The 11,732-nt window shown below is 40.9% G+C and overlaps 1 protein-coding gene across 1 annotated transcript; it reads right to left on the bottom strand.

Annotated features, from left to right (window-relative positions):
• Positions 1–346: 346 nt before the first annotated feature.
• acp2 (acid phosphatase 2, lysosomal) lies at positions 347–11,430 on the bottom strand. Its single transcript, XM_069675164.1, has 13 exons — positions 11,284–11,430; positions 7,292–7,387; positions 6,038–6,124; positions 5,699–5,759; positions 5,513–5,604; positions 5,331–5,429; positions 5,145–5,234; positions 3,789–3,872; positions 3,642–3,690; positions 3,207–3,295; positions 2,845–2,951; positions 2,477–2,652; positions 347–2,387 (listed from the first exon to the last, which is right to left on the bottom strand). Exons 1-13 carry the CDS (start codon positions 11,371–11,373, stop codon positions 2,242–2,244), a joined length of 1,266 nt encoding a protein of 421 aa, XP_069531265.1. The 5' UTR covers positions 11,374–11,430; the 3' UTR covers positions 347–2,241.
• Between the last annotated feature and the right edge of the window lie 302 nt (positions 11,431–11,732).

Here is an 11,732-nt window from a genome sequence, read left to right as displayed (position 1 = left end):
ATGTGGCTGAATTTACCAGTTAACAAGTTTAGGAGGAACATGCAAATTAAGTGGAGACAGCAGCTGGCCGGCTCACTGCAAAACATGGCCTCATTTTGTAGCTTCTCTCCCAGACAGAAACATTTAGGAAGCAGATTTATGAGACAACTGTCGCTGCTTTTTTAATATTTAATGGGTTCTATTCTGCAAAGGGTAACGATGCCATTAAGCTGGGCCTTCAAGGGGGTATAAATGGGGTCAGAATTCCCAACTCGGTATTCCTGACTCCAGTTTTCCACACCAGGATGACAAATTAAAACAAAAGGAAAGCAAAGAGATGCTTTGTTCATGATGATTGATCATTTATTTTAAAAACACTTAACAAGCAACACATTCTTAAAGTCTGATCAATCATTTCACACAGCATTAAAGGAATTTTAAATGACAATATAGAAGAGTTTGGAAGTTTCCGGCTTATATCGTGTTATCCACGATAATCTTATTTTTCTTTTACATTTTTCACATAAATTAAAAGTCCAGAATCTGGACACCTGTCAGGCCTGCATTGGGATTTAAACTGCATGAGCTGTAATATTAAGTATTAAAAGATGATTAGTTCAAAGACACACACACGTAAAGGTTTCTGCTTTTCCAACATCTTCACCATAAACTGATTTGATTCTTGTTGACACCAAAAAGAAAGTCATATTGTGCCTGTTTGCCTGCTGTTATAGTGTCTTGTTAGAGGATACTTGGGGGGTGGATGCTTGCTGTTCAACACCACCCTGCTGCTCATCGGAGTAAATGAAAGACTATATAAAAAGATGGACGACATGACAGCTCCCGAAAAGTGAAGCCAGAACATTTCGAGCGCCCCCTGCTGATTGGCTGCAGTATAGGTCATAAAGCCCGCCTCCTCCATGTTAACAGACGGCAGTATTTTGGCTTTAATTGTGTACAACGGGAGTACATGGAGACGCGTCGTCCATCTTTACAAAGAGTCATTGGTGCAAATTAAAATGCGTCTTTTGTTCAAATCTTGAAAGTAAAAATGTTACTTTAGAACAAAAAACATGGTTACAAATATTTAAGGCATCTCGGTCGTTAGGCTGTAGAGTCAACACAAACACACTGTACAAAGATCATTACTCACGCTTCATGAATACAAATGTGCAAGTGAACTGACACACGGACGTATGCACGGATGTGCAATTACAAAATGAATGTATTCTTGCCTGTTAAAAAGCTACATTAGGAACTTCCTGACTGAGATTCAGTAGTGAGACAGATTAGTCAGCATCTTAGGCTTTCTGTTAAAGTAGGTAACGTCTTTTTTATGCTACACATTTATTAATAAAATGCTAAAAACATTAGAATTTGTTTGTTTAAAAGATCTTTACGATGTTGCAAATCAACTTTCTTAAAGGGGGGGTATTATGCTAATTTCAAGCTCTGTGATACCTGTTGTGTAGCTTAGCATCATTCTCACACTGGTGCTCTGTGCAGGCCCTCATACAGCCTCTGCGTGAAACGACTAAATCAGCTCTCTCTCCCTTCAAGAAACCCCGCCCCTACAAGCCCACTTTCTTCTGATTGGCCAGCTCTGTGACGTCACAAAGTGCAGCGTGTAGAAAAAAACAGTCTGAAACCTGCTGTCACAGCAGCCTGCAGACTGAGCTGAGAAGCCTTGGGGATTACTCCGACATACTTTTACTTACAGATTTGAAACTTCGCCCACGTTTAGTCCGGACATCCAACATTGTAACATTATATATACAACTTAAAATGTGAAACCGCATAATACCCCCTCTTTAACTTTTCTGCAGCCATTTAAGTCCAAAATTGCACAGTTTAAAAACCCAGACTTAGCGACAAACACACATTTGTTAAAACTGACGTTGTTAAACTGATTGGAGATCAAACCACGCGGGAACACAGCAGATACTTAAGCTTTCGCTGCTGTATCCTTAAAGTAGGAATCAGTCCTGGTCCCTTCAACAATGTCCCACTTCTCAAATATTATCAATAAGAGTGACGTTGACAGAGGTGTCAAAAGCTTCAAAAATCTCATATCTCTTAAATCCTTCCCTCTGACCCAGCAGAAACAGGGTCACTTTGGATGGAAACTCACTCTTTAAAAAGAAAAAAAGTGTCGATAAAAACCATCAAAAAGGTTTCTCGGGTGTTTTAGAGTTCTCCGTCATCGCTGCTGTCCCAAGACACGAGGCTCGTCGATCTCCGAGGGAGGAGCTTGTACTCCTGTCAGGATTCCTCGCCCACTTCCTGGTTGATCACATGGTGGTATCCACGACTGCCGCTTGGCTCTTTCTGCCAACAAATAACGCCGAGGAGGAGGGCGATGAGGAGGACGAGCAGGCAGCCGGACAGCGCCAGGCTGATGATCACTTCTAAATGAAGGACAGACAAACGAGCTGATTTTGGCGATGGAGAGGAAATGTTTTATTTTGAAAGTCCTGATTGTGTGTGAAAAGTTCACCTGTATCTCTCCCGTCTGAAGGCAACTCGCACTCCTTGTCCCTGTCGTCTGAAATATAAGGCTTTGTAAGTCTCACAAAGTCCTCTAGGGGGCAGTCAAGGGTGCAGCCTGGTAAGTGCAGAGGGTACGGCTCCACTGTGCTGTCGTTCCGGTATAACAATGACACCGAGGCAGAGCTGGAGGAGAGGAAGAGGATTTTAGTTTGACAGTCTTTGATGTCACATTAAAAGATCTTTAATGTCAACTATTAGCAGTTTGGAGCAAGAAATAGGACAGGATCAAGGATGACAGGACTGATACGTATGCATGTCAGTGTTTACAGATTACTGTGCTTGTAAAGAGGGGGTGTGTGTGTGCGTGTGTTTTACCCGTTGTCATCCCTGTACAGCTCAAATATTTGGCAGGAGGCATATGGTGGCTGTCTTCCATTGAACAAATTCAGGCTGGCCTGGAGGGCAGCTACAGTGGTGTCATGCTGTGAAACACACACACACATTTAAAGAAGTAGTTTGACATTTATTGAAATTCTTGCCAAGAGTTCGATGAAAACACAAATACCACTTTCGTGTCTGTATGCTGAATATGACACTAAAGTCAGGAGATAGTTAGCTTAGCTTAGCACATATAGTGGAAACAGCTAGCCAGGTCTGTAAAAAGGTACTAAAATCTACCTAAAGGTGATTCAGGTGTAGTGTTTGTATTTATTTAAAATGTTTTTTTATTAGCTCACCGCTGACAGCATCATAAATTTCAGTTTCTGTTTGGGGTCTGGGGCGGCCATCTTGGAAAGATTCTTCACAATTTCACCCAATAGGACACCTTAAAGACAAACGTTAGTTTTAATTTCCCCATTTGATCCTTCAAACAAACTTTGTCAATAAATCCCCTGAAAAGACTTCAACCAATCAGAAACAACCAATGTATTCTTAAGTTGACATAATTCTCTGCTGAAAATAGTCCCCAACAAAAGCTGTATTTCTTGCTGTTTGAGTGACCTTTGCTAAAAACTACAATGTCCAGCTGTTGCAGGAAGTTATCCAGTAATCAAACTGACCTGTTTTTTTAACATTCTCTGGAACCAATGGGCATTGATGGTTGTTTGTAAGATTTGTTGACAATAAGAAACATATATTTTCTTTAGTTAAAATATAATATAATGTCTCACCTCCCTGCAGCCGGCTCTTCTCTTGTTGTTTGTAGACCCCGAACATGACCTGGGGAAACAGTACCATTACATCACAATACCTTAAACTCCAGAATAACATCTGGACCATTATGAGACAAAAACAACAGATATTGCTCCTAATTGTACCTGAAATCCAAAGTCTTTGAGCACCTGTAGCTTCTCCATAACCTCAGGAGTCACCCAGTCTGGAGCCGACATGTTGTGACGGGACTGAATTCACACACATAAAAGGAACAATTAAAAACGTAGTTGCCGTAGCTAAGTTGTATCTTGTCCTTGATTGCACTTTTGAGTTCCTCCTCTCTGCAGCCATCTCACACATTGCTGGGGCTGTCCTCTGTGACCCAGCTTTCTATGCATCATACTGACAGTTATACGGTATTGATCATTGGTGTGTGTGCTCGTACTGTCCACTAACTGCCATTCTAATTGCAGGCAAACGCAGATGTGAAACTGACCCAGCTGAGTCACAAGACTAAAACCAACAAGCGTGCAGCGTGGTCAGATGACATCTAAATAACCAGAAGTTTACACGTAACTTCCTTGTTTTCAATCGCGTGAAATGGTCTGGAACACAGACGACAGACCCATTTGTTTTTGCACTACCTTCGAGTTTGCCATTTCAGATGTGTTGGTTTTTGCAGAGTCAGACTTGAGAAGTTTAACATGTATTGCTAGCCCTCTGTGCTGTCCTATTTGACTCTGTAATTTACAAGATGAGCATCATTGCTGCATTAAAGGAAACTTGTTGGCAAAATGTTTACCGAGGTGTTAAATCAAGTGAGAAGTGGGGTTATCTTCTTTTATACAACAGCTAGTTCCAACCAAGCATTCTGATTGGATAAGAGGCATTCCATGAGTGCTGATATAGAGTATAACATCACTCCGCCTCAGCCAGGTGTTCTGAATACGGTTATGAACATTACAGCAGACTGTGTATGTCTTAATTAATCAAGGTGGTACCTCTGAATCACTCAGCAGACTCTAAAACAAACAGCTGATCTGTGGTAACCTGGATACACAGAGCAGGAGAATTTTTGGGTTGCTTAGCAACAAAAGTCTAAAACTAGTTGAGTTGGTGAAGCAAAAAATAATAATATGTTGTTTATTACTGTTTACTACTATTTGCTTCTTGTGGAACAGCTGTATTAAAGCAATATCACACTCCAGGTCGTGCCGTTGTGCTGAATATCAGCACGGCTGTGATTATCTGCGGCACGGTGCCGTGATGATATTCAGTACAACAGCACGACCACACGTGATATTGCTTAAATCCGTTGTCATACAATCCGACCTTTATTTGTAGGGAGTTGAGCCCCCTGCTGGCCATTAGAGAGAATGCAGTTTAAAAAACACTTGAAACTAGGAGGCTCTTATTTTGAAGTAAATGCAACATGGAGCCTCATTTAACACTTCCTGCTATCTCACAAAACAATACAAGGTTCTTTTTTTTGCCAGTTGCAGCTGTGTGCGTGTCCTCACCTCGCAGAAGAGCGTGTCGTACACGCTCCAGACTGTCTCCACGTTGGTCTTATTCAGCCCTGTTTTATTCCTCACCAGCTCTATTATGTCCTGAGGAGAGACACACATAAGCTCCACTACATTTGTATCATTAAAAAAAGTTGATATAATTTCAAGCTATTGAGACTTACAGTCATGAAATATTACCTCGTATGTAGTGGTGACATTAAGAAACTCCTCTGTGTGCTCTGTTTCATTCATCAGCTGTAGGTAGCGAGGACAGTCCGACCTCGGAAAAGAGAGAAGCTACAAGAAGACACAGGAAGTTCAGACAAAGTTTGTCGAGTCACCTGCAGCGAAGCATTTATACACTTTCATTATATAAGTACCCTCTCTTCACTTTGTGGCACGGTGTGCACAGGTATCGGCTGCCAAATCAACGTAGGCGTAAAGACCTGCTGACCGCTGGGAGGGTAGAGACCTACATGACAGAGGGAGAACAAAACAAACTGTAAGTGTGAGGAGGAACGGGGATGAGAGAAATAACTACTTGAAAGGGGAAGAGGAGTTCAGACCTGCAAGGTTGGCCTCAGCGCTCATGAGGGTGCGGTCGTAGTCAGTACTGCGAACTGATATCTGAGGACAGAGGAGATGCCAGTGAGGGATCTGTAAGGTCAGTCTGTTCATTTACACGTTTGAGAATAAACAGCGAAAGGCTCAGTGAGGCCGTCCTCCTGGAAAACACCTCTCAATCTTCCATCATGTTCCAGGAATTCCAGCAACGGTGGGAGCCCTGTATAACACGCACATGGCAAGGGGCCCCTTCCTCCTAAACATTAATAGGAATCATCACCTGCCTGTGAGGGTTCAGGTAGGGGCTATGTGCCGTAAGAGAGACAGGGGAGTGGGTATACCTCGTGTCGGTCATAGGACTCTTTGAGGAATCCTTTGTAGCGATTCCTCAGAAACGTGCCCAGGTTCAAGTGCTGCCTCATCCCCTCCTGAAAACACACATGCACACGGTTTGTGTTAAAGTGGGACAAGTAGAAACTTCCAGAAGAAGAATGTCATACATTTTAATGACTTTATAATCATATGTAGATGAAGTAGCTGTACACTTTATACTGTATACATATGCCATGCAATGGGACTGAATGCGCCTTCTTCTGTGATAATACAACAGTCAGTTCCGACCAAGTAATCTGATTGGACAACAGGCATTCCATGAGTGCTGATATACAGAATAACAGCACTGAGACTTTTCACTCCGTATCACTACTCCTCATCCAGGTGTTCTGAGTGCTGTTAATTAACATTACAGCAGACGGAGTTTGTCTTGAATCACTCAGCAGACTCTTATTTCACTGTTTGCTTTATAATTCAAAACAAACCGATAAATGCACATCATGCAAAGTAGCTACTTTTAGACACAAACAAAGTAGGAGGAGTGTTGCTTGGCAACAGAAGTCCAGTATTTGAGTTGAGTTGGTGAAGCAAAAATTATTATCTGTTGTTGGTTGTTCCTTTTACCACTATTAAGCGCTTAATTTATAGTATTTTAGTATAGTATAGTATAGTATTTTATAGTATAAGTATATAAAAACAATATCACACTCAGGGTCGTGATGTTATACTGAATATCAGCACTGCTGTGATGCGATATTTGGCGCCAGCCTATCAATAATTGTATTGCAAGTCAAGACGACGATATATTGCTGTATTGATATTTCTTCCCATTCCTGTTGGCCACAATTACATTGGTATATATTTTCGTTCATGTAAAACGTGTTTACAAAACATATACCGCTTAAATAAAGTTATTGATTTGCTTTTTAAACAGCTGGACAATATGCATAGAGATGTTGTATTTTCATTCAGGTTCAGAAAAAATCTACGGCCATATAAGGAATCAGTAAATATAAGCCTCAAAAGTCGGTATTGCATCGGTTTAAAAACTCCCATATCGGTCTGGCTCTATTATACAATGGCAAAGATATAACTACAATTGATGTCTAAAGCTACCATATACAAAAATAAACATGTATAGCTTATCAAATATGGAAATGCATCCAAATCTTATTTTAAAAATGCTGAATACTTCATAAAATAACTACAGTGCAAATCATATGCGTCACGCACTGCTGTAACAAACAATAATTATACCCAACCTGTGACAGCTGTCCAAAGCCTTGTGGCCAGTCAGCCTCTTGGTGCGGGTCGGTAGGATAGGCTTTGACTGGTGACCTGTCGCCATGTCGAAACAGCTGGAGAAAAAAAGAGAAGACATTTTACCCGGCAACAACACATGATTTCCCTTTCAAATGTCTCCCAGCGACAACAAACACACTTCCTCTATGTGTGGTGTTGGTTATCAGCGGGACATTTGTGATTAACATGAGGGTTTAGTCGTAGCAGCCACTTGATCTGGCTGATGTATCTTATGATCTGATGATCTTCACAAGCGCACAAACAGGCCCTATTTCGAAGAATAAAACAGTCATTGATGTCACTTTTAAAAAGGCTGTGCTGATTATTCTGTGTTTATTACAGTGTAAACACTATAAATCTCCTCTAACTGAATCCAGCCGGAACCTTTGTCCTACTTTTATCTGTCACTGGCTGTTTCAAAACCCAGTCAGCTGATAGTCATGATCTCGTCTCAGTGTTTGTCAGGCAGTGTATACATTCAAAGGCAGCTATGTCAACTGTACATGCCAAATAAGTTTTACAAATAGGCTTAAGAAAAACAGATCAGAGGAGGAACTTTTATTTTCTCTTTCAGTATAAAATCCAAACGTAGAGAATGAGGTTGAACTTTCAGTTTTAGTGGCAAAATGAGAAAAAGAAAAAGACTTTGCATGCATTTTTTATTAATAAAGTCCAAATGTTATGAGTAAAGTTAAAATGTGAAAAGTGTTTCTACATGCATTTAATAACTTTTGTATTATTTTCCTTTTATCTTGTACCTCTTATGAAACATGACTTTACTCGTAACACTCGACACTTTACTCGAAAACTTAGACTTGACTCGCGACTTCACTCGAGTCTCGACGCTTTCACTTTACTCTCGACACTCAGACTTTACTCTCGACACTCAGACTTCACTCGAGTCTCAGTGCTTTGACTTCACTCTCCATACTCCGACATCACTCTCGACACGTCAACACTCCAATTTCACTTTCAACTTCACTCTCGACACTCAGACTTCGCTCTCGACACTCAGACTTCGCTCTCTACACTCAGACTTCAGACTTCACTCAGACTTCGCTCTCGACACTCAGACTTCGCTCTCGACACTCAGATTTCAGACTTCACTCAGACTTCGCTCTCTACACTCAGACTTCAGACTTCACTCAGACTTCACTCTCGACACTCAGACTTCAGACTTCACTCAGACTTCACTCTCGACACTCAGACTTCAGACTTCACTCAGACTTCACTCTCGACACTCAGACTTCAGACTTCACTCAGACTTCACTCTCGACACTCAGACTTCAGACTTCACTCAGACTTCACTCTCGACACTCAGACTTCAGACTTCACTCAGACTTCACTCTCGACACTCAGACTTCAGACTTCACTCAGACTTCACTCTCGACACTCAGACTTCAGACTTCACTCAGACTTCGCTCTCGACACTCAGACTTCAGACTTCACTCAGACTTCGCTCTCGACACTCAGACTTCGCTCTCAACACGTCAACACTCCAATTTCACTTTCAACTTCACTCTCGACACGACATCTTCACTTACGACACTTCAACTTCACTCTCAAACGCTTCCACTTTACTCTCGACACTCCGACTTCACTCTCGACATGCCATCTTCTCTTCCATGTTACTGTAAACATTTAGACTTTACGCCTCGGACTTGTTGGAAGTAATTCACGACAATTCAGCTTTATTCTTGAAATGCTAAATAGATGTTTTTTAATTCTTACTATGGCACACAAATTTCATATGTGCACAGGTAATGTTAAATTAGCTTTTTAGAGCCTACTGTACTCCACTCTTTTCAGCCCGCTTAAAGAGTGGTGGAATAACAGTATAGCTAAAATGAAAATGCTTCATGTGGCATACAATGATGCATTTGAATCCTACTCAAGTTACCAAGGTGGATGAATGCAAGCAACATGTTTGTCTCTAATAATGTTCCAACCTTACATGCTATACTTTTATCCCCGTCCCATCCTTATGCTGTTGTTTTTGTGTTGTTATGCTGATCTGGACTTTGTTTCTGATATAAAGAAATGAAGCACAGTAAGTAAAGTTATGCCTGGAACTTTTACTCTTGCGCAACAGAAGCAAAAAAAGGAAGTCGATTAGGTCCTTTTTATATAGAGACAGAACTAATGTTGTGAACCCTAAAAGTAGCACCTGTAGCCAGTCAATAAAGCCTTGTAACTACATGCCATCTATTCAAGCAGAACCGGTTGAGGTTTCACTTCCCCGAGCAGCTAAAGAGAAGTGTTCATTTGTGTTTGCCTGGTGTGAAAGCATGCACGACTGATCCGCCGGAAACAGCAGAAAAAAGTGTGCAAACTCTATTTGCAGGGTGGATTATCCCTTTGAAACTCCTAATCTTGTCAGCTTCATGATCCATTAACGGCTGTCAAGCGGGCAACTAGATAACCCTTTCTAAGAATGGGTGCAAGAATAAGATTAAGCTCCCTTTAACAGCAACAGCTGCAACAGAATTCAGCTAAAATTCATATGCTGAGTTTATGACTTGACCTCTCAGTGTCGTACTTGAACGCAGCGACATGCCAGATACGCAATTTCATGGCTTTAACGAGGCAAAACATGAGTGCAACCAAGGCAATTTCAATTCTCATATCCATGACAGATTCCATGTCTGTGACGCCGGGAAAAAGGGACCAAAGGGTGGGAAACAGAACCTACTGATCCTAAAGCCAAGGTAGATTTGTTCGTGTTCCCAGCTTGCTACACTGTGTTCTTTAAGACTTTGTTTTATTACTTTATCACCATCTTACATGCATCTCTACTATTTGCATAGGGAAATTTTAGACTAATAAAGTTCCCTGACTCACAAAACAGCGCCTTGTGTAAGTAAGACAGTATGCAAAACATGCTAATGTGTGCTCTAAAGGTGAAAGAGACACTTCAGTTTTAACAGTATATGGCTATAACTCTGTAATGTTTCAAATTACACCAAACAATCATGTTAAAACATGTAGTGACATAAAGAAAGCCTGATAGGAACATGCATTAAACACTATGATGATAGATCCATCCCTATGTACTCAGTGTAAACAAAGCCTCAGGAAAGCTGTGACACAAGTTCATATAGACTGAGTTCGCATTCTTATTTACTTGCTTGTGTCCGTTCACAACTGTGCCATCTTGCAATGGTGTGTATGTATGACTAAATGTTTCCTTGTAAAGACAAGGAAGCTGCAAGCTGGTGTTCCTGGTGAGCTGTGAACAGGTTCAGGGCAGGGCAGCTGCATCTGTAACTACTTTGGCTAAGTGCCTCTGTGCTTGTAATCAGAGAAAAATGCAGACAGAGAAAATAGGTTTCTATCATCCAAATAAATATGACCAGAAGTGCCTGCTACAACCCCGAAAAATATCAGCATTCACGTTGCAAACGTGCTATTCCCAAAGTGTTGTTGGTACAGCTGACTATAGTTACCTGACAGGATGAGTTTAACAGAGTCACAATTACTCATTTACAACATTTTTTCATCTGTTCAAGAGAGTTCGGACTTTTAGACAGGTTTTACAGGTTAAGGCTTGTTAAATCATGAATGTTTCCTCGTTTGCCAGGAGAAACCTTAACAGTACACAGGACCTCATGTGATTTATTTAAAGTGTCAGCTAACAGAGTTCCTATTTTCTAACACGGTGCATTTTTAGCAAGAGCTGAGGAGCAAAAAAAAATGTGCTTCTTTAAAAAATAAGAGCTGCGAGCTGGGTTATTTTAACGCCGAATTCATTGAAATACCCAACGGAGTACTGAAAGACTAATTAATGTGAAGACAAATATAAATGTAAACGGATAACAAAGGGAAACGCAAAACGACCTAAATTTTGAATATAGTTCAGCGAGCGTCTATACACTCCAAATAGATACGAAGTCGCTGCACGGTTGTTCGACACAGCTTCCGTGGCGTTATACCGAATATTTATATTACTCACCACAGTCACGTAGACTAGTGTTTTTTCTGCTGCAGCTTCTCCACAGACAGAGCCAACCGTTAAAAGAAACAGCAGCGAAGCGGCCACCATGTTTCCAACTGTCTCACCGGAGGGCTAACCTATAATTGCTAACCACAAACAGTTGAAAGTGGCTTTCTTAGCTTGGTCTTTCTCCTGAGCTTCGTCAAGTCAGCCATTGTTAACTCCCTCTCACACAGACCGGAAATTGAAGCATAAAAGCGGCATATTTTTTTTTTTTACAAAGAAAATTAGAGACTGAAGGTTTATAAACCTTTCACAATGATCCACGTGTTTCTATTATTTTAAATCAAGAGTATGCTTATTTTTTTTATCCACGTTTTCCCCGTTGTATTCATTTTATTCAAATGTTGTTTAGAAAGTATTTTATTCTGAAATACGTAGTCTGCTATCGTTTGGTGACTTGATTA

Source organism: Semicossyphus pulcher, unplaced genomic scaffold (genome assembly GCF_022749685.1).
Source record: "Semicossyphus pulcher isolate SPU_LCO1_2020_fin unplaced genomic scaffold, fSemPul1.0.p SCAF_24, whole genome shotgun sequence".
Taxonomy (NCBI): Eukaryota; Metazoa; Chordata; class Actinopteri; order Labriformes; family Labridae; genus Semicossyphus; species Semicossyphus pulcher.
Note: the sequence above shows the minus strand (reverse complement) of the source record. Positions and strands in the feature narration are given on the sequence as shown.